We start from the raw sequence: 23623 nt of genomic DNA, 5'->3' as shown, positions 1-23623 counted from the left end.
TGAGCTTTCAGATTTGCAAATACTGTTTGTGAAAAATTCTCAATCACAATTAAACATTGAAAATCAAAAGGGGAATATGTAAGATTTTGTTAAATGTTTTAAGAACCTTAAATGTAAACCTGCACAGATTATCATAACGATCATAAAATTTATTCCTAAACATAACTAGAAAGTATTATCACTAAAGTTGACTTTATCAATATGAAATACTTATTTCTGTACTTAACCCAGGGTAAATCATTTAATTTAGCCAAATAAGAAGAACAAATTTACCTTCTTGGGAGGGCCAAAATGCTGTTGGGACCACGGCACAGCTGGAGTGCAAAGACTGAGATGTGTGCTGTGAGTGCTAAGTTCTTGCAGGAGATTCTGTGCATACTCAGGTGAGCATGGTTGGCCTTCTTTTTTACTTTAGTTTTTGTACCATGTCAGTGGGGCACACCAGGACTGTGCCTTTCAGCTTAGAGTTCAGTTTCTTTTTTTTTTTTTTTTTTTTTTTTTTTTGGAGACGGAGTCTTGCTCTGTCACCCAGGCTGGAGTGCAGTGGCCGGCTCTCAGCTCACTGCAAGCTCCGCCTCCCGGGTTTACGCCATTCTCCTGTCTCAGCCTCCCGAGTAGCTGGGACTACAGGCGCCCGCCTCGTCGCCCGGCTAGTTTTTTGTATTTTTTAGTAGAGACGGGGTTTCACTGTGCTAGCCAGGATGGTCTCGATCTCCTGACCTCGTGATCCACCTGCCTCAGCCTCCCAAAGTGCTGGGATTACAGGCTTGAGCCACCGCGCCCAGTCTAGAGTTCAGTTTCACAAAGCAGTGGACCATGGCATTTTAAAGTCTTCATCCTTGGGTTTATTATTATGGTTTTTTGTAACCTACTTTAACATTTTGTAGTGGGATTTGGATAGAAAGAATTCTGCACCTACAATCAGGTTGAAGGCACTATCTTCCCCTACTTGATTTGGGTTGAAGTATCTTTATTACTGTTCAGTTGGTTCCCGTGTCTTTTCATATTTCATGGATTTTAGGCCACGATTTAGTAGTCATACTGATAAGTTCATAATTCAGTAGGCTTTATATTGATAAACTTAATGGAAAAATCACCACTATAGATACGATGGTCTCATTATAGGGAAGGTGTGACTTCATAAAAAGTTGATCGGTCAGGATGGGACTGTTATGCTGCAGTAATAACCCTCAGATCTCTGGTTTAACATGACAAAGGCTCATTTCCATTCATGCCGCGTGTCCACCACGGGTCAGCTCTGCCCCACGTCTGCTGCTCTCAGGGCAGAACAAGGGACCACAGATCCCAGTGATAAGAGAAGGGAACTCAAGATGGTCTCCTGCCATCGATGTGCTGCTCATCCCAGAAGTGAGACGCCCGACCTGCATTCACCACGTCATAAAGGGCCAGAGCCTTTGGGGGCCTGTGGACCACGAGGGAGAGGAGAACCACCAGCTATGCTAGGGATTATACAGTCTACTTATATCTAAAAGCATTTGAGGTCAATCAGAAGTTATTTTGATTAACTGTTTCTAATTCTCATTATAGAATTTCAGTGGAAAAGAATATAGTCAGCCCTACAGCAGTCACTGTTACCCTGTCACACACATTCAGGCGGCTTCACCATATTAGTACATGTAGCCCTGACAGTCATTGTCTTACCCTCGTTCTTCAGGTGAGTAAACAAACTCAGAGGAATTAATTTACTCTGAATGTTTTTGATGTTAATATTCCTAACAGGAGATACTGTTTAAACTGGCTTCTTGGTTTTCTATCATTTATGTGAAATGAAAAACAACAGTAGGCCAACTTGGAGTTTGAGCTTCCTTTTTTTTTTTTTTTTTTTTTTTTTTTTTTTGAGACGGAGTCTCGCTCTGTCGCCCAGGCTGGAGTGCAGTGGCCAGATCTCAGCTCACTGCAAGCTCCGCCTCCCGGGTTCACGCCATTCTCCTGCCTCAGCCTCCCGAGTAGCTGGGACTACAGGCGCCCGCCACCTCGCCCAGCTAGTTTTTGTATTTTTAGTAGAGACGGGGTTTCACCGTGTTAGCCAGGATGGTCTCGATCTCCTGACCTCGTGATCCACCCGTCTCGGCCTCCCAAAGTGCTGGGATTACAAGCTTGAGCCACCGCGCCCAGCCTGAGCTTTCAATTTGATCTTTAAATAGGAATGTGAGCAATTGGTTGTTAAAAATTAAGCAGCGTGGTTCGGACTGGCTGGTTTCCTAGCTCAGATGCTGTGGCTTTCATCCTGGGTAATCTCAGGTCTCAGATTTTCCTGCACTAAGGAGTTGGAACATCCAGGAAGATTGAAATCAGGGTCTCTGTCACTGAGATTTCTTCCTCCCTTTGTTTTTTCGTGTCTCATACTTAAAATTTTTCTGTCAAATCTCAACATTTCTCTTAATCCTGATCCAAGTAGTAAACCATATTGTGGGGAACATCAGGTGCAGTGCCTGGCTGGCTGGGGGGGAGCATCCTTGCAGAAGTGGCATTGTTAAGTGAAGGTTCAGGGCCTGAGCATGTACAGAACAGCCCAGGATTTGGACATCACTTGACTCTTACTGCACAATTTGTGGGGCTGACACTGGGAAGTCCAGGGCAGAGAAAGAGGCAGGAAGCAGTTGGGGTGAGAAGCCCTTGACTCTGGGTCCTCTGTCCTGGCTTCTGCAGTCTTTCTGCTCTTCTTGTCTGTCTGTTTGATGCGGTCACGTGCATATGCTATTTCATTTGATCCACACAGTCCTGGCAGGAGTCCTGTTTATTTCATTTTACAGAGGGACACAGAGAGGCTAGGCCAGTACCTCAAGTTTACCCCGCTGCTGAGTGGCCCCCTGTGCTGACATGCATAGCCCCCGCACGTCCCACCATCTGATGGGGACACAAAGCACTGGTTCAGATGGCCTGGTGCCTCCCCAGATCACTCAAGTTTTAGGCCACTGATTTGGACCTCTGCTTATGTTTTCAAAAAGCTGCTCTATTTATACATTGCCTCCATGGAAAAAAGCAATGATGAATGTGGTTCCTACTAGGAAAGCTATGGAATGTATTTTTCTAGCCCTGAAGTCTTGGGTATGGATGATAGAACTGATTGTAAATGGCTTAATAAATCAGGCAAAGTCTGTCTAAGCTGTGGTGTAATCTAAATATTTCTAGTTTTCCCCAATAACATTTGGTTATTGGAGACCTCATGCTATTTTCATGCTTTAATAATATGTTTAACTGTAAAAAACAAAAACAACAAAAAACCAACCCGCTTTCCACAGTTGCTGTGTATGGAAAGGAAAATCTGGAGACCCCGGACTCACTATGCCTAGGGGAACAGGCAAGCTTGGAAGCTGAGTCACACAGAACACTGGCCTGCCTTCTGTTCCTCAACAAAACAGCTAGAGACAGAAGGCAGGGTCTCCCCAGGTGGCCTCTGTCACCCAGATAATGTAAATTAACAGCTTATCTTGCCGGTGAGGGATGAGAGGCGAGGAAAAAGACCGTCTCCCCCATGGAACCCGCTGTTCCTCTCCCTCCTCGCGCTCAGTGTGTGCATTACTGAGCTCTAGTCAAGGATGTGACCCACCCTCTTCTGTTTCTTTCCTCTTTACATATTGAAGCGCCCAAAATCCTTTTTGGAAAAAAGTGCAGACCACAGATCCTACTGTGGCTTGTGGTGTTCTCCCAGGCGCATCCCCAGCCTTGGCAAAATAAATCTCCACGCCAGCGGAGACTGCCTCCGTCCCTGGTTTCATGGTACTCTCCATGCATTGTCCTGGGACATCCTCCCAACCCTGTGAGGGAGGCAGCCAGGCCCCCAGGACAGACTTCACCCAACACCAACAGAGAGGTGACGTGGCCCTCTCAAGGCCACACAGCTGCTTGAACGTGAATCTGCGTCCTGACTCCTGGTCTGTCTGAGTGACGACAGTGAGGCACTAGGACAAATGTGTTACTTCTTCTCTGGGACTGGATCATAAAGGCACCAAAACATGTGATGACACGTGTCCACAAGACACTCAGTGAAAACTGTTGAAATGAAGGGGAAAAAAATAAGGGAAAGTATCCTGAAGCCTATGAGTGGGATTCAGAATGAATGTAATCCTCAGCGATAGGTGAGCATCGTTTTGTAAGAGGCCCAAACGACAATGGCAAGCGGTTTAGCTGACTCTGAGGGCCACAGAGGTGAGCAGCCCGTTTTGGTTCTGGGAGGTTCGTCCAGGGATGAATGAGGCGAGCCCACAGGTCCCCACCTGGGGTGCCTCCCTGTTCTCCAAGGTTAAAATTCAGGTAATCTTTTTTTAGAGAGTCTCCTGTCACCCAGGCTGGAGTACGGTGGTGCGATCTCAGCTCACTGCAACCTCTGCCTCCTGGGTTCAAATGATTCTCAGGCCTCAGCCTCCCAAGTAGGTGGAATTACAGGCACGCACCACCACACCCAGCTAATTTTTGTATTTTTAGTAGAGATAGGGTTTCATTATGTTGTCCAGGCTGGTCTAAAACTCTTGGCCTCAAGTGATCCACCCGCCTCGGCCCCCCAAAGTGCTGGAATTACGGATGTGAGCCACTGCACCCGGCCAAGACTTTCTCAATTCTTAAACTTCAGGAAAGCTAACTGGCCAGCCAGTTAATAGCCTCATTAGAATTACTCTGACATACAATTCTGCCTCCTAAAGAGAAACAAAGAAGACCCTCTTTGATCCCGATTGGCCGGGTGTGGTGACTCAATCCCAGCACTTTGGAAGGCTGAGGTGAGAGGATCACTTGACCCCAGAGCTTGAGACCAGCCTGGGCAACACAGTGAGACCCTATCTCTACTGAAAACTTTTTTAAAATTAGCCTGGCATAGTAGTGCATGCCTGTGGTCCCAACTCAGAAGGCTAAGGCAGGGGGATCGCTCGAGTCCCGAGGTCAAGACTACAGTGAGCTGCAATCACACCACTGCGCTCCAGGCTGGGAGATAGAGCAAAACCCCGACTCAAACAAAAACTAAGAAGCTGATCACAGAAACAGCAGCTTTCAGAGATCAGTTTCCTTCTGGCTGTGCCACGTCTTGGGTTCTGAACACTCACATGATATTACTGGGGTCGCCTTCAGGGTGTTCAGCAGCAGCAGCAGCGGGCACACACTGGACTTTGGGTTTCATTCGCAAAGCTTCCTGAGAGCACAGATCCACAACAGTGGATGAGAGCCACAGGGTGGTTTGGGAATCAGGCGACACGCTTATAGAGGAAACATGCACACAGGGCCGTTACTTTGATTTATTGCATTCTGAAGTACCCTGGGGGCGGGGCCTGAGAACAGTCCGCTTTATCAGCAGTTCTAAAGCCTTATTACCTGAGATTTATATTCTGGGGGGGAAAAATCAAGATTGGATTATCAATACGTATTTCACAGGAGATGTGGGTTTGGGCCCTGACAGAGGAACACATACTAACCTGAAAAAGGCTCCGTGAGATTAAAGAGAGAAACAGCTAAACACCAAATCCTGGTGAGAGAGACGCGGATTTAAAAGGCCAGCCACTCCCTGTAGCGTGGCAGCTCCCTCTGGGGTAGCCAGGGGCAGAGTGTGAGCCACTGGCAGGGAGCGTGGGCCACGAGGGCCACCTCCCCAGGAGCCCCCAGCAGCCCAGGGAGGCCTCGAGAGCAGCTTTGCCTCAGCCACGGTCACTTCTCATCATCCCGCCCATAGTTAATCGTCTGTAAGGCCTGAGCTATGAGCATCGCCATCTCCCGGGTGCTGGCAGCAACCACTCTGCAAGCCATGAGGTCGAGGGGTCCACCTGGGGACAGACAGAGAGCCAGGCATCCGGGTTACCAGAGAGGGTTGAACAACATTGTATGATAACTTACCCCACATGCACACAGCACAGGAAATGGCACATGGAACTGTGCCCAAGCCCCAACACTTGTATTAAACAGGGGGTCTAGGAGTGAATCCGGCAAAGAATAGAGGGATGGAGCCTCTCCCGCCCCACCCAGTGTGAATACAGTCCAGGGCTGTACAGAACAGAGTGCAGCTCTGAAGCTGCCGCTGCCTTAGAGATGGAGAACATAAAAGTCCTAAGAAAGGCAAGTGACGGGCTAGACCCGAACAGGGGAGCTGCCCTTCTCAAACTTGACTATGCACAGGGGTCAGCCAGGAGCTCATGAAACCAAGGCTCTGCCTCAACAGGTCTGGGTGGGGCTGAGGCTACCTGCCCACAAGCTCCTGGGGGTGCACTGCTGCTGTGGGACCCACACTCTAAGAAGCTGAGGTAAGACGATAAAGCCCTGCATCTTCCTGAGGGATATGAAACAGGTCTGGCTGCATGGGCTGGAGATACATACAGTGTAAAATCAGAGTGATGGGGGCTTTAAAATGTGGAATGGAGGCTGGGCATGGTGGCTCACACCTGTAATCCCAGCACTTTGGGAGGCCAAGGCAGGTGGATCACCTGAGGTCAGGAGTTCGAGACCAGCCTGACTAACATGGCGAAACCCCATCTCTACTAAAAATACAAAATTAGCTGGGTGTGGTGGTGCGCGCCTGTAGTCTTAGCTATTCGGGAGGCTGAGGCAGGAGAATCACTTGAACCCAGAAGGTGGAGGTTGCAGTGAGCCGAGATCACGCCATTGCACTCTAGCCTGGGCGACAAGAGTGAAACTGTGTCAAAAAAAAAAGGCCGGGCGCGGTGGCTCACACCTGTAATCCCAGCACTTTGGGAGGCCAAGACGGGCAGATCACGAGGTCAGGAGATCGAGACCATCCTGGCTAACAAGGTGAAACCCCGTCTCTACTAAAAATACAAAAAAAAATAGCCGGGTGTGGTGGCAGGGGCCTGTAGTCCCAGCTACTCAGGAGGCTGAGGCAGGAGAATGGCATGAACCCAGGAGACGGAGCTTCCAGTGAGCCGAGACTGTGCCACTGCACTCCAGCCTGGGTGACAGAGCGAGACTCCGTCTCAAAAAAAAAAAAAAAAAAAAAAAACAAATTGTGGAATAAGGCCGGGCATGGTGGCTCACACCTGTAATCCCAGCACTTTGGGAGACCGAGGCAGGCAGATCACGAGGTCAGGAGATCAAGAGCATCCTGGCTGACACTGTGAAACCCCATATCTAATAAAAATACAAAAAATTAGCCAGGTGTGGTGGCATGCGCCTGTAGTTCCAGCTACCTGGGAGGCTGAGGCAGGAGAATCGCTTGAACCTGGGAGGCAGAGGTTGCAGTGAGCCAAGACCGTGCCACTGCACTCCAGCCTGGGCGACAGAGTACGACTCTGTCTTAAAAAAAAAAAAAAAGTAGAGTGGGCCTGCCTAGTCCTGCTGCCAATGGCTGAGACATTTCCATTTTTATACCTTGCTGATATGTTCATCAAGCCTTTCCAAAGGAGAAATAGGAACAAGTAGAATTCAAATTACAAAAGATCCACCGTCCATGCCCAATAGATACAAGCGAGCTCCAGTGTTACTGCTAAAGCTCAGTGAGAATGGATCTGTTGGATTCACCTGGCTTCTGATTGTTACTCCTGAATGAACATTAGATGCATGATCAGCCTGAAACTATGTGGATGTAGCAGGCGGCACAGAGTTAGGGGCTCACATATACCCCCAGGTGCTCAGTCACTGGGCCTCAAGTGACCCTGAAGCAGAAGGAACAGCCATGTTCCAGAATCATTCTCCAAAACCCAACCAGACGCTCATGCTCTGCTGGTGCTGACCCAACGCCAAGCTACGGGGCCTTGGCAGAAGCAACTAACCTCAGAAACTCAGGGAGCACACCACCTGCTCTGTTCAGCTCATGGGATTCTTGTGGGAGCCCTTAGAAAACTGTCATTGGGCCGGGTGCGGTGGCTCAGGCCTGTAATCCCAGCACTTTGGGAGGCCAAGGTGAGTGGATCACTTGAGGTCAGGAGTTCGAGACCAGCCTGACCAACATGGTGAAACCCCACCTGTACTAAAACTACAAAAATTACCCAGGCCTGGTGGTGGGCGCCTGTAATCCCAGCTACTTGGGAGGCTGAGGCAGGAGAATCACTTGAACCCAGGAGGCAAAGGTTGCAGTGAGTCGAGATGGTGCCACTGCACTCAAGCCAGGGCAACAGAGCGAGACTCTGTCTCAAAAAAAAAAAAAAAAACTGTCAGTGGCGTGTAAATGGGAAGTAGCAGTGCTGCTGCCATCTGGTGAAGAAATCCTGATCCTATGGTGGCGAGGGATGGCAGGAAGGAGGCCAGGCTGGTGCAGGCCACTGCCATCATGGCACCCTCACACGCTCCCAACAACAGAAACTGCGGCCGGGCATGGTGGCTCACGCCTGTAATCCCAGCACTTTGGGAGGTCAAGACCACAAAATCAGGAGTTTGAGACCAGCCTGGCCAACATGGTGAAACCCCGCTGTACTAAAAATACAAAAATTAGCCAGGCATGGTGGCACGCACCTGTAATTGCAGCTACTCGGGAGGCTGAGGCAGGAGAATTGCTTGAACCCCTGAGGTGGATGGTTGCAGTGAGCTGAGATCGTACCACTGCAGTCCATCCTGGGTGACAGCAAGACTCCGTCTCAAAAAAGTCAGAAACTCTGGGGAAGGTGGGAAATTCAGTTGGTGGGGACCTCAGGAAGTGCCCCACCCACAGTGTCTCTCAGTCTAGTTGCTGTCGCTGCATTTCAGGGACAGGAGAGCTCACCCGAAGTGTCGATCACGATGCCACCTGCTTCTCTGATGATGACTGTGGCAGCCGCCAGGTCCCAGCAGTGCAGACCAAACTGGTAATAGGCATCCGCAGCTCCCGAGGCCAGGTGGCACAGTGCCAGTGTGGAGCTTCCGATCACTCGGACCCTGGAGAGAGGGAGGGGAGGACAGACGCAGGCGGGAGTGGAGCCTTTTCTGTGCTATGCAAGCTGACTTCAGCCAGGTCCCCTGGCTGGGCATGTTCCCTAGTGAACAATGAAGCACTTCCGCCAAAGCTCTGGAGGCCGAATGTAGGGCCTGGAGCCACCAACCAACAGGCCTCTGCCAGACGCAAATGCTCTGTGCGGTGACAGCTCCCAGCTGACCGAGGTACTGAGCACCTGAGATGCAGCAGCCAGAGAAGTGACTCCTCCTCTACTGAACGTGACATGAAGTGTCGGCAACCCCACATGGCTAGGGGGCCACAGCACAGCCCTGCTGGGAAGGTAGGAGACAGAGGATCCCCTGGCTTTGCTAAACCTGTCTTTGACACCAGGCCCACTTGGGAAGGACTCTCAGTACTCGCACCATTCACTGGTTGAGCAGCATGAGGTCAGTTCCATGGATTCTGATCAGAGGGGACACAGGTGCCCAGCCATCTCCAGAGACCTGGCTGTAGGAGCATCTACTGCCGGCGGGCCCTCACAGGGCTTCCCTGAGTCTGGTGTTCATGTGCCCCTCCCACTCCTTCCACGCCAGGCTTCCTCCTCAAATGCCAGGGGAGTTTTAGCATGCCCGTGTTCCGTTCTTCCTCCTCTGGCTGCAGGGTGCTACCCGAGCTGAACTTCCTACCCGTGCGCCTTGGCGTGCAGCAGCCGCTCCATGTTACTCAGGAACAGTTTCAGGGTTGCAGGGTCACGCTTGGGGCCGATTTCGGTCAGAACCAAGGCCTTTGAGATATCTGTAATAAAAAGAATTTCCTGTCACCAGAAAAAGCAAGTCTTGGTTCTAACTAAGGCGTGCAGACTTCCAGTGTGAGCCTTTCTTTGTCAGAGTAAGGATCATCTTCCAACTGGCTCATGCTGACTGCTTTTCTGATAGCTATGTTGAAAACTAAGGATGGGCCGGGCACAGTGGATCATGCCTGTAATGCTAGCACTCTGGGAGGCTAGGAACAAGGATCACCTGAGGCCATGAGTTCCAGACCAGCCTGGGCAAGATGGTGAGACTCCATCTCTACAAAAACAAATTAAAGTAGCCAGGCATGGTGGCACAGGCCTGTAGCTGCAGCTACTCAAGAGGCTGAGGTGGGAGGACTGGTTGAACCCAGGGGTTCAAGACTGCTGTGAGCCATGATTGTGCCACCACATTCCAGCCTGGGCGACAGAGCAAGGCCCGTTTCTTTAAAAAAAAAAAAAAAAAAAAATCACCATCATTCAATCAAAAAGAAAAACAAAGTGACTCCAAACTGAGAACACTCCATGTATGGAGGGAAACAATGCCTCAGTAATCACTTAACTGCTCTGATCACAAAGATGGAAATACCATTTTCTTGGAGAAGCAACTTTTAAATGCTGCTGCTTTGGAAAGGGAAGCTGCAGGAGTGAGCCCTCTGGACGCGGCGGGGTGCGGACGCCTGCAATTCGTGGCCTGCTGTTTGTGTAACAGCAGGCGAGGCTGCCAGGGCCAGCAAGCCTGGCTCAGGGCAGGGCGTGGCCGGGATTCTGCTCCTGTCCCTGACTCACTGCTGGGGATCAGAGCAGTTTGTCCTCGTGCCACACACCCAAACACAGCCAAACTTCAGTCATGTCCTGTCAGGCCCCACTGCTTGAGTAGGACATTGCCAAACCAGGTGTGCTCCATGACAAAACAAAGCCACTCCCAAAGTCGGGGGGGAAACAGCTTCTATCACATTATTTCATTCAGTGGACCCAGTTCTGTGTCACCACTTTCAAACTCTCCGCTCACCCAAGAAGTCTCTCAGCCAGGATGCAGGTCCAAGTGCCCCTTTTCTTCCATGGAAATTCTCATTTTACACCTTAAAGCACTTTCTGCAAAACACCTGGCTCCACACCAAAGCAGCCTGCCTGCCCTCAGGAGGTCCAGGCCATTCACTGCCGGCCATGCCAGGCACTGAAGCTGAGCTGAGGCACTCCTGGCCTGGGACTGGGCAGCAGGCCCTCCACAGATACCACCTGAGCCCTGCAGCTGCCACCCACCGCTGGGACCAAAGATGGCTACTCCAGATGCTCCTAATCCACGCAGGATCTGCAGACAGGCTCCAGCAACCCTTCCATTCCTTACCCTCCAAACCCCACCCTCACCTGGCCACAAACAGATGCTATTTTTTCCAGGGGTGGTGGGGGGCAAAGGCTTCTATGGAAGAAAAAGACGTCAGCAGACCCAGGCCGAGTGAGCACTCTGTAAACAGTTACTGAATGAATGAGTGCTTTCCCGCAAACACCAGCACTCAAGAAGGTAGGATTAGAGTCTCAGTTTTGATTTGGTTCATTAAATTACTAGTATTTTAATTTATGGGAGAAATGTTTGAGGCAGAGTTTTGTTGGCTAATCTAAGAATCTAAATACTATATACAATACTGATTTTGGGGGTAAACTAATTCTGAATTACAAATATTTTAGTTAGAAATGCTCTTTTGGCTGGGCACAGTGGCTCACACCTGTAATCCTAGCATTTTGGGAGGCTAAGGTGGGCAGATCACCTGAGGCTGGGAGATAAAGACCAGCCTGAACAACATGGAGAAATCCCGTCTCTACTAAAAATGCAAAATTAGCCAGGTGTGGTGGTGCATGCCTGTAATCCAAGCTACTCAGGAGGCTGAGGAAGGAGAATTGCTTGAACCCAGGAGGCAGCAGTTGCAGTGAGCCAAGATCACACCACTGCACTCCAGCCTGGGCAACAAGAGCAAAACTCCGTCTCAAAAAAAAAAGAAAAAAAAATGCTCTTTTGAAATATAATAATATGGTAATCTGGGGACGTCTGTTAAAAAATAGAAACTGGACTCACAAGAAGAGATACAGATGGCAAATAAGCATATAAAAAGACGCTCCACATCATATGTCCTCAGGGAAATGCAGATTAACAACCAGACAAAGCCAGAAGCATGGCTTACGCCTGTAATCCCAGCACTTTGGGAGGCTGAGGTGGGAGGATCAGGAGTTTGAGACCAGCCTGGCCAACATGGCAAAACCCCGTCTCTATTAAAAATACAAAAATTAGCCGGGTGTGGTGGCGCAGGCCTGTAATCCCAGCTACTCAAGAGGCTGAGGCAGGAGAATCGCTGGAACCTGGGAGACGGAGGTTGCAGTGAGCCGAGATCACGCCACTGCACTTTAGCCTGGTTGACAGAGTGAGCCTCCGTCTCAAAACAACAATGACGACGAGACACCTCTACACGTTAGAACGGACAGACACCGACTACAGCAAGTGCTGGTCAGGATGTGGAGCAACAGGAACGCTCATGCATGGCCGGTGGAAATGCAAAATGGTGCATCTGCTTTGCAGGATAGCTTGGCAGTTTCCTACAAATCTAAACGTACTCGCACCATACCGTCCGGCAGTCATGCCCCTTGCTGTGCACTGAAGGAGTTGAAAACTTGTTTTCACATAAAAACTTTCACACTAGTGTTGACAGCAGGTTTATTCATAACTGCCAACACTTGGAAGCAACCAAGATATCCTTTAGTAGGTGAATAAATAAACTGGGGTACATCCAGACAATGGAATACTATCTAGCACTGAAAGGAAATGAGCTTTCAAGGCATGAGAAGATACAGATGAACCTGCAATGCATATTGCTGGGTGAAAGAAGCCAGTTTGGAAAGCTACACACAGTATGATTCCAACTCCATGACATTCTGGAAAAGGCAAAACTATGGAGACAGCAAAAAGATCAGTGGTTGGCCGGGCGCGGTGGCTCACGCCTGTAATCCCAGCACTTTGGGAGGCCCAGGCGGGTGGATCACGAGGTCAGGAGATCCCAGACCATCCTGGCTAACACAGTGAAACCCTGTCTCTACTAAAAATACAAAAAAAAATTAGCCAGGCGCAGTGGCGGGCGCCTGTAGTCCCAGCAGGAGGCTGAGGCAGGAGAATGGCATGAACCCGGGAGGCGGAGCTTGCAGTGAGCAGAGATCGCGCCACTGTACTCCAGCCTGGGTAACAGTGCTAGACTCCGTCTCAAAACAAAAATAAAACAAAAAAAAAAAACCTCAGTGGTTGCCAGGGGCTCGGGGGAGGGAAGAATAGGCGGAGCATGGAGGGTTTTTAGGGCAGCGAAACTATTCTATATGATCCTGTAATGGTGGGTGCATTACACCACCAACAGTGAAGCCTAATGAAAACTATGAACTTTGGGTGTTAATAATGTGTCTCATTTTAACAAATGCACCATTCTGTAGGCGATGCTGATGGATAGGGAGGCTGAATGTGTGTGGGGTTAGGAGGTGTATGGGAACTCTCTCTCTCTGCACCTTCTGCTCAATTTTGCTGTGAACCTAAAACCGTTACTCTAAAAAACAAAGTGAAAGAAAGAGGGAGGAAGGGCAGGGATGGAGGAAGGAAGGGAGGAAAAGGAAAGAAAGGAAGGAGAAAAGAAAAAAATGGGATGGCTTGCATGTTACTTTGGCCAGGAAAATCAAGGAAGAATGAATTGTCCCAGAGAGGCCGTAGGGGACAAGAAAGTGAAGTGGCAGTGACATCTTGTCCAATCCCACCCTACTTCTAATTTGCTCATCTAACAACTTCAAGTCTTATACATGTGCATACAGTGCTTTTTTTTTTTTTTTTTTTTTTTTTTTTTTTTTTTTGAGATGGAGTCTTGCTCTGTCACTCAGCCTGGAGTGCAAAGGCGCAATCTTGGCTCACTGCAACCTCTGCGTCCCGGGTTCAAGCAATTCTCTTGTCTCAGCCTCCCAAGTAGCTGGGATTACAGGTGCACACCACCACACCCAGCTAATTTTTGTATTTTTAGTAGACAGGGTTTCACCGTATTGGTCAGGCTGGTCTCAAACTCCTGATCTCAGGTGATCAACCTGTCTCGCACAGTACTTTTTAAAAATGGTTTTACAGCTTACTCTTTTGCTCGCTCTTTCAATATAAAAACGTCTCATATACATCTTTTGCCATCAGTACCTTACTTACTCTTTCTTAACAGCTGCACTCTATTCCATCCAGTGCAACGACTGCAATTTATGTCACCATTCCCCTGAAGATGAACATTTTTCATTTTTATTATAAACAATGCTTCATAAACATCTTTTCTGTAGAGGTTTATATAGTCATACTGATTTTTTTCAAGATAGATTAGCACAAGTGGGATTTCTGAATCAAAGGGTGTGCATATTTTAGGTTTTGATATTTTCCAAATTGCCCTCTGGGAAAGCTGCATCAATTTTATATACGCCCCCTCAACCCCACTGGGCTATGAGGAGTCCTGTACTATTTCCAAGTCCTTCACAGGCAGGCGCGCCCTGGAGGTACACTCTAAGAGTGATTTTCTCTGAGCGGTAAAATCCAGACAGTGAAATCCTAACACACAGGGCACTTCCTGGCACCAGGGTTAATGACCCTGGGAAGAGATGAAGGAGGACAATGAAGATTTCTCCCCAGGAACTAGGAAGCTGGGCAGTCCATTTGCCCTAGGAGATAAGCATCCACTCTTAAAGGCCTCGCCCAGTCCCCACACCTGAGGGCAGAGATGAGCACAGGGTGGGTGGGTGGAAGAAAGTCCGCCAGTGCCAGCCTAGACAGGCAGGTACCTCCCATGCCAGGGCTAGTATCGGAAGCGCAGGGATCTTCCAACCAAGTGCCCTGGGGCATTTCACAAAGGGAAGTTAATTTGTGTGCAGGAGACAGCAAATTTTCACTTCTTGACAGTGACCAGGTCTTCACTCTTCCCAACAGGCCTCTGCGAGCACTTGCCAGCCTACGTGCCACTGCCCCTGTCCAACCGATCAGAAACCCAAGCAGGGAGAAGCGACATGAGCTGCTCAGGCCATGGAGCCATTCCATGGTGGGGCCCCGACTTACACCCAAGCTTGTCTGGTGATTGTGTGAAGGCAGGGGTTTCTTCCATAGTTTTCCAGTTTGTGAAAAGCTTGCTCTGAATCCAGCACCTTCCTCTTCTGGCCACCCTGAATTAATTCCTTCTCATTCTTGCCAACATACGTTTTCCCAAATGAAATCAAGAACAGAGTATAGGCTGGGTGCCGTGGCTCATGCCTGTAATCCCAGCACTTTAGGAGGCCAAAGTGGGTAGATCATTTGAGGCCAGGAGTTCGAGACAAGCCTGGCCAACATAGGGAAACCCCATCACTACTAAAAATACAAAAAAAAAAAAAAAAAAAAATTAGCCAGGCATGGTGGCACATGTTTGTAATCCCAGCTACTGGAAAGGCTAAAGCACAAGAATTGCTTGAACCTGGGAGGCGGAGGTTGCAGTGAGCCAAGATCGTGCCACTGCACTCCAGCCTGGGCAACTGAGCCTGGCCGTCTCAAAAAAAAAAAAAGAACAGAGTATATAACAGAGCATAAAGGGGGTCTGAATGTTGCCACCTAAAGGCAAAATGCTTTCTACTGTTTTATTCTGCTCCAGATAAGGGGAAAAAAACTTATGACAACCCCTACTTAATATTGTCTTATGATTATTTCTGACTAGTTATCCATAATTACTATGATTTCTGTATTTTATTGCCTTTTGTCCTATATTTACTATATCTTAGGTTTTAAACACACACACACACACACTGCAACCTCCGCCTCCCAGGTTCAAGCAGTTCTCCTGCCTCAGCCTCCCAAATAGCTGGGATTACAGGCATACAGCTAATTTTTTTTTTTTTTAATAGAGATGGGGTTTCTCCATGTGGGTCAGGCTGGTCTCAAACTCCTGACCTCAAGTGATCCACCCACCTAAGCCTCCCAAAGTGCTGGGATTACAGGTGTGAGCCACCACGCCCAGCCTAATATATATCTTTTTAATTTCAAATATTCTGTGATTTCATGGGAAGCAGGGAACAAGGAATTCTTGCTTAATAGGTAGAGCTCTTGTTTGTAGGAACAAACATTTTGGAGATATATAGTGCTGATGATTGTACAACATTGTGACTATAATTAATGTCATTGAATGGTATGCTAAAGAGTAATTAGAATGGAAAACCATACTTACATACATTTTACTACAATAAAAATATCTCATGGATTTTGAAATAGGGCATCTCTGTATATTCTTTCAATAAACAGATTTTAGGATGAAAATGAATATAGCCTGTGACTTGCAACAGTTTGGAAACCCTTGCCCTGGTTGAGCAATGCGAAGAGTATGCTGTCTTAGGAGAAACTTTACAACTCAAATGATGAGAGAAGTCATTTGTGTACACTGAAATATGTACTCATGAGCTGGGCATGATGGCTCATGCCTGTAATCCCAGCACTTTGCAAGGCTGAAGTGTGCCGATCGCTTTGAAGTCAGGACTTCAAGACCAGCCTGGGCAACGTGGCGAAGCCCCATCTCTACCAAACATACAAAAGTTAGCCAGGCGTGATGGTGTATGCCTGTAGTTCCAGCTACTCGGGAGGTTGGGTTTGGAGAATCACTTGAACCCAGGAAGCAGAGGGTGCAGTGAGCCAAGATCAGCCACTGCACTCCAGCCTGGGTGACACAGCGAGACCCTGTCTCAAAAAAAAAAAAGAAATATGTACTCACGGAGTAAGAGGCAGCTATGCTTTAAAGCCTATAAAACATGCCTGTGGGCACAAGCTGGTTTTGTTGGATATATAACTTCTGTGACTACACTTTCATCAGTGTGTTGTTTTGGAGGTTTTTTGGAGACAGGGTCTTGCTGTTTCCCAGGCTAGAGTGCACTGGCGCAATCATAGCCTCTGTTACCTTGAACTCCCACGTCAGCCCTCTGAGTAGCTGGAACTACAGGCATGCACCACCACAACCAGCTAATTTTTAAATTTTTTGTACAGATAGGGGTCTTGCTACGTGGCCCAGGCTGGTCTCACACTTCTGGTCTTAAGTGAACCTCCTGCCTCAGCTTCCCAAAGTGCTGGGATTACAGGTGTAAGCCACCACGCTCAGCCTGCCAGTGCATATATCTATAGATACATCCTGATTCTTTCAGATGTACAGACCATTAAGAGCTACTCCTGGCCGGGCGCGGTGGCTCAAGCCTGTAATCCCAGCACTTTGGGAGGCCGAGACGGGCGGATCACGAGGTCAGGAGATCGAGACCATCCTGGATAACACAGTGAAACCCCGTCTCTACTAAAAACACAAAAACTAGCTGGGCGAGGTGGCGGGAGCCTGTAGTCCCAGCTACTCGGGAGGCTGAGGCAGGAGAATGGCGCAAACCCGGGAGGTGGGGTTTGCAGTGAGCTGAGATCCGGCCACTGCACTCCAGTCCGGGCGACAGAGCGAGACTCCGCCTCAAAAAAAAAAAAAAAAACTACTCCTATGAAAATAAAATTTAACTCCATTTAACTTAAAAATACATGTGCTAGACAGAACAATACCGCCAGGGGCTGGGGGGGAGTGCGTGGAAGAAGCTGCCTCCTGCCTGCAGGGTTCACTGTGGATGAGGGAGACGTTCTGAAGCGCAATGGACGGTGGTTGCACAGCACTGTGAAGGTGCTGAATGCCACTGACTTGTTCGCCTTACAATGGCTAATTTGAGGTTGTTTTTGATCTCAATAAATTATTTTTTAACCAAGTAATTGTAATGGAAAATGTACTGTTTAGAATCCTGAAGACAGAATTGGAAACCTATATAAGGGCCCATGGATTTTAAACCTCTCCAAATTCCCTCTGATAAAAACAGAGCAACTCGGAGAACAAAAAACCCAACTACAGACATTGTCTACCAAAAAAAAAACATACCCATGAGGTCTATCCACATTCCCAACACAAGCGGATGGGGCAACCCTGAGGCAGCTACAGGCACGCAGGGCACCAGAACCTGTGCGGGAAGAAGAGGGAAGCACCGGAGGACGGGAGGACCTCACAGGCCACCCCAGCAGCCCCTCACGGGATAACCACAAAGGAGGAAAAAAGAGCCAAAAATCTAAAGATGAGGCCAATTTTTTTTTTTTTTTAGACAGATATCGCTGTGTCACCAGGCTGGAGTACAGTGGTGCGATCTCGGCTCACTACAACCTCTGCCTCTGCCTCTGCCTCTGGGGTTCAAGAGATCCTCCTGCCTCAGCTTCCCGAATACCTGGGACTTCAGGTGCACACCACCATACTCGGCTAATTTTTTGTATTTTTAGTAGAGACGGGGTTTCACCATGTTGGCCAGGATGGTTTCGATCTCTTGACCTTGTGATCCACTCACCTCAGCCTCCCGAAGTGCTGGGATTACAGGCATGATCCACCGTGCCTCACCTAACAAGACCAATATTTTAATACTTCACAAAAACAATGAAGAGGGAGCTGTAGAACCATGAAACTACAAATGCTGTCTGGAGCCCCCAGCTCCGTCCTCCAAACCCCCAAAGCCCAGGAATCCAATGTCAAGTAACAGTAGGTAACTAAAAAGAAGTACAGTTGAATCCCACACACAATTATCCTAAGAAAAAAAGAGTGAGGAGCAGAGTAACATGTATAAGCCAATAAAATAATTTTGCCAAAAAAATCTAACCACAAAATAGGAGTAATAAGGAATATCAGGAAAAAAGAGCATAATCCAAATCACAGGTCACAGAACTTAGGAAAAATTACATAAAGGAAATATTTCAGAAAAGAAGACTAACTAAAAGGAACACAATGAATAAACACAAGACATGACACTTTGCAGGAAACTGAGGGTGAAAAAGAGGAAACTTTTTAAAATAAGATAATTGGTGGAAAAGATAAAAAGAATGCAAGAGGAAATGATAGTGAAGGCCTAACATACATTCAAGTCCCAGAAGACAAAAAACAAAGCAACACAATTTGGATATTTCCAAATTAAATATTATTAAAATATTAAATATTAAATTAATATTAAAAATATTTTAAAATATATTAAAAACTGTAATTCAAGAAAACTCTTCTACAATTTAAAAACAGAGTCCAGTCACAGTGGCTCATGCCTATAATCCCAGCATTTTGGTAGGCTGAGGTGGGTGGATCACCTGAGATCAGGAGTTCAAGACCAGCCTGACCAACATAGAGAAACCCCGTCTCTACTAAAAGTACAAAATTAGCCATACATGGTGATGCATGCCTGTAATTCCAGCTACTTGGGAGGCTGAGACAGGAGAATCACTTAAACCCAGGAGGTGGAGGTTGCAGTGAGCTGAGATCACACCATTGCACTCCAGCCTGGGCAACAAGAGCAAAAAACTGTCTCAAAAAATAAATAAATAAGTAAAGGCCGAGTGTGGTGGCTCACACCTGTAATCCCAGGACTTTGGGAGGCCGAGGCATGTGGATCACCTGAGGTCAGGAGTCTGAGACCAGCCTGGCCAACATGGTGAAACCCTGTCTCTACTAAAAGTACAAAAACTAGCTGGGCGTGCTGGCGCGCACCTGTAATCCTAGCTACTCGGGAGACTGAGGCAGGAGAACTGCTTAAACCTGGAAGGTGGAGGTTGCAGTAAATCGAGATTGTGCCACTGCACTCCAGCCTGGGCAACAGAGCAAGACTGTCTCAAAAATATATTTTTTTTTTATTTTTCTGAAAAATCGTATCTAACACTGTGACAACTTTCCAACACTTCAAGAGCTCTCCTGAGGAGGGGTGATATTAATATGACATTTTTAGTATTTTATTAAAAACTACATCAGCATTTAGAAGAGCTGAAAATCTCAGTGAAACCATTTCCTAAATGACCAATACATGATGTTATAAAATCAACCATGGACAAAAGATCCATTCCAAGTACAAGATAGCCCAGTGGATTTCAATGTAACTGAGTACCAACAAATCCACTAGATTTCACACTGCAACTAACCTCTAAGAAATCGCGACTTGGGGGCCAGGCGCGGTGGCTCACACCTGTAATCCCAGCACTTTGGGAGGCCGAGGCAGGTGGATCACTTGAGTTCAGGGGATCGAGACCAGCCTGGCCAACATGTTGAAACCCCATCTCTACTAAAAATACACAATCAGTCAGGTATAGTGGTGCACGCCTGTAATCCCAGTTACTCGGGAGGCTGAGGCAGAAGAAATCACTTGAACCCAGGAGCTGGAGGTTGCAGTGAGTCAAGATTGTGCTGCTGCACTCCAGCCTGGGTGACAGAGCGAGACTCCATCTTAGGGGAAAAAAAAAAAAGGCAGCAATATCAGGATCTGAAATCAGGTCTGCATGGTGCCAAGAGACCATGCTGCTGAAAAGCGTGCGCTCTCATCTCCTGAAGTCCATCTACCCACAGGAAAGAAAACAACCATGGAAGAAAACACGTGGAACCGCCTGTCCTGAATGGACCGGTTTAGGTTTTCACTGATGCTTTTTGGCCTTTCTCCCATATGGATGAATCTGGTGATATCTGACTGCATTGTGAGACAGGTACTGCAGGGAACAGAAGAGTGCCAGACAAATGAGCAGAGCCTGAGACCGGCAGCAGCTGTCTGCTTTATCCATCAGAATTTTTCTGAAGTCACAAATGAGCTTCAGAACATGAGCACTTCATGTTTCCTTCATTCTACGAAATTACCAGGCCTACTGGGGGTCACACAAAGGGGCCGGAGACGAAGTCCTTGCCCTAGTGGAGTTGGTGGTTGAGCTAGCGGCCTGCAGGCCGGGAGGACGCAGAGCTGCAGCCTGACTGAGCTACACGGGCAGGCGGCCGGCCAGGACGCCAAGAGCGTGTTAATAAGAGTTCAGTGTTATAATCCAGTGAAATATAGAGCAAAGTTCACCCGAGCATGCTTAATAGCATGCTTCCTCACCACCAGTTACACAATGAGGCTGGAGTGGGCACCTCCTGGCACACACAGCTGTAATTAAAGCTACTTTTTTCACTGCCAAACAAAACACTTCTGGAGAGGGAAGTTGAGGCGGAGCCAGAGGCCACTCCAAGACCTCTCTGGGTTCAGAAGCTAACTGGTGAGTCCAGCTGCTGTCTTCCCCTCAGAGGCCCCCATGACTTCTCCCTTCTCCTGCTCTGGGCTCTCCTGCAGCCACCTCCTCTCCTTTGCACGATCTTGCCCGTCCTGTCCCTCACACAGTGGCAGGACCTCTCCTGACACTTTATCCATCCTGGCCCACCACGTTCCTGGCTGCACGGGCTCACAGCAGCAGAGATGGGCCGTGGCCATAGTTCCTCTCACTGCCTCGGAGGCTATCTGGGCACACAGGCATCAGCCAGGGAGGAAAGAAGTAGGAATAAATACGGACAATGAAGAAAGGCTGCCAGGAAAGGAATTTTTAAGAGAGGCTGGAAATGGGTCAAGAGGGGAGGCACAAGGAGGCTGATGGGAGAGCAGAAGAAAGAGTGTAACTGGCAGGGAATGAGACAGGGGGCCCTGCAGGATGTCCATGCCAGAAACATACAAGGCAGAAACAAGCAACAGTGCACTTCCGCCTTTTCAAACCCAAACATGCAGGTATTATGGAGCTTGTAAAACCTCCCATGCAGCCGCTGCCGGTCTGAGGCTTTGCTCATTTGTCTGGCACTCTTCTGTTCCCTGCAGTACCTGTCTCACAATGCAGTCAAGTATCACCAGATTGGCCGGGGCGGTGGCTCACACCTGTAATCCCAGCACTTTGGGAGGCCGAGGCGGGCAGATCACGAGGTCAGGAAATCGAAACCATCCTGGCTAACACAGTGAAACTCTGTCTCTACTAAAAATACAAAAAATTAGCCGGGCGTGGTGGCGGGCGCCTGTAGTCCCAGCTACTCGGGAGGCTGAGGCAGGAGAATGGCGTGAACCCAGGAGGCAGAGCCTGCAGTGAGCCGAGATGGCACCACTGCACCCCAGCCTGGGCGACAGTGTGAGACTCCATCTCAAAACAAAAAAAAAAAAAAAAAAAATTCACCAGATTGATCCATGTGGGAGAAAGGCCAAAAAGATCAGTGAAAACCTAAACTGGCCCATTCAGGACAGGCAGTATGCAGGGAACGGGATCCCCCCTCTCAGAGCCACTGGATGACCCTGAAATTCTGGGCTAAGGAAATCGGGGCAGGCCGTAACTGCAGAGTGGAGCTAAGATGCCTCTTTACATGACTTATTCCTGAGGATGGTTCTTCTCGCAGAAGCTGAAGCCAGTTACTGCTGTGCACACTCAGGGACCACAGAGTGCACCTGGGCAGCAGGGACTGGGCAAAATCGGGACCACCAAGGTATGCCAGGGCGCTCTGAGGGGAACAAGCGTGCTCTGACTGCACCTGGCCTAAGGCTGCTCACCCATTCCCACTATGACCAAATCCTGACTGCGACTGGAGTGCTTTTAGCCTGAAAGATGAGGGATGTGAGTGCAAAGCAGAATGAGGCTGTTTAAAGCTCTGGCCACGTGAGCAAAAATACTAAGATACAGAACTGGCTCCATTTCCAGGTCATCAGGGACATGATGTCCCTAAAAAGAGACGACACCATCAGCAAGGGACCTCTACCCCCGTCCCACACCATGGTGGCTTTAGCATTCTCCTTTCACACTTCTCTTTCAGAAATAAACTGAGACAAGCCTCGTGAAGCCCACCTGTCTCCCCAGAGACCCGGAGCCGCTGGCCATTGCAGAAGGCGCCCCGACCCCGCCGGCCCGTGTACAGCCGCTCCTCTGTGCAGTGGTAAATCACTCCGAATTCCAGCTGTGGGCGGCAGAGGCAGGACAGAAAACAAAGACGGTTCACTCATTTGATGTGGGAAAAAACCATCGTTATTCAAAGATGAAGGCTGCCCTAGGTGTTAGGATAACTCGTGACACTGTGACAGAAATTACCTTTCCAAAAGGAACTGAGAAAAAGCAGTGCCTGCATTTAAAATGAGACCTGGACATAAAAGCAAGCTTGCTTTTGCTAAATAACTACATTTTAAAATATATTCGGACTAATAAAGCTTTAAAAATTAACATCAAAACAAGCATTAGTAACCAGAAGTTACTGAAAAAGCTTAATTTTTTAGAAAGGCCCCTTTTGGTGCTGGAAAAAAAGGTTACTTGTGACTCTAACCAAACCCCATAAGAAATCCTCAGAACTGCTGATGGGTGAGGAGAGAATGCATCTGTAAAGCCAGCAGAATCTCAGAAGCCCAAGGACAGCCCCGGCGAGGAAGAGGTGGCGCTGCAGACTGGGAACTGACCCGTGAGCAGGCAGTGCACTGAACAGCGGCCCCACTGCCCCACATCAGGGGACAACGCGTCAGACCACAGCCTCCCAGGATGAAGCAGCAAAAGGAAGAGGTCAGCGTGGAGAAGGACGGGAGCCCACGGCCACATGCCTCTGTGACCTTTCCTCTACCGACTTTTCACCACTCAGGGTTAACAAGGGCCAGCGTGCTTGTTTGGCAAGTTAGCGAAGTTTTCACCTCTCTGGAAAATTTGAAAAAACACCCCGGCCAAATGCCTTAGGAAAGCCTTGGCTGGCCCTGGGCTGAGCACAGCCACCCTGAAGTGGACACCCCAAGCTGCAGAGAAAGGGTTTATTTCTGGGGGTTGGGGGTGTCATTCAGTCAACGCTATTCAGAGCCTGCAGGTGTCTGGCAGCATTTCGTCATCCTTCCCTTTCCAGTACCCTGGCTTTAAAGGAATCCTCATGACCAGGTCAGTCCTAGAATTCGGCTGGTTCCTGAGGCCTGTGAAGGGCTCCCAGACTGCAGAGGAATGTCCCAGCCCCAGCCCACCACTATAAGCCAGGAGCTCCCATATTCAGTCTAGGAACATAGGACAGACCGTAGCCAACCCACACAAGGGCGGAGGACCTAGCCAGCTGTTCCAGCAGCCCCTTCGCACAGTCACAGAGCATCAGTCAACCCCTGAAGCACTGCTCAGCCTCCCGCCCACACTGGGCACCACGATACGATGTCAATCATTGCATCCTTAGACA

At 48.7% G+C, this 23623-nt stretch overlaps 1 protein-coding gene across 1 annotated transcript in view; it reads right to left on the bottom strand.

Annotated features, from left to right (window-relative positions):
* Window positions 1-5232: 5232 nt before the first annotated feature.
* The window catches only part of IMPA2 (inositol monophosphatase 2), a 52742-nt gene continuing 34351 nt past the window's right edge, over window positions 5233-23623 (bottom strand). Inside the window, exons 5-8 of the mRNA XM_030926213.1 lie at window positions 22282-22390; window positions 9487-9595; window positions 8651-8802; window positions 5233-5768 (exon numbers count right to left, since the gene is read on the bottom strand). Of these exons, the coding sequence (XP_030782073.1) occupies window positions 5653-5768; window positions 8651-8802; window positions 9487-9595; window positions 22282-22390 (486 nt within the window). The 3' untranslated portion in view covers window positions 5233-5652. The remainder of the gene's footprint in view (window positions 5769-8650; window positions 8803-9486; window positions 9596-22281; window positions 22391-23623) is intronic.

This window comes from Rhinopithecus roxellana, chromosome 21 (assembly GCF_007565055.1).
Source record: "Rhinopithecus roxellana isolate Shanxi Qingling chromosome 21, ASM756505v1, whole genome shotgun sequence".
In the NCBI taxonomy this organism is placed as follows: Eukaryota; Metazoa; Chordata; class Mammalia; order Primates; family Cercopithecidae; genus Rhinopithecus; species Rhinopithecus roxellana.
The sequence above is the reverse complement of the archived record's forward strand: the minus strand, read 5'-3'. Positions and strand labels throughout refer to the sequence as shown.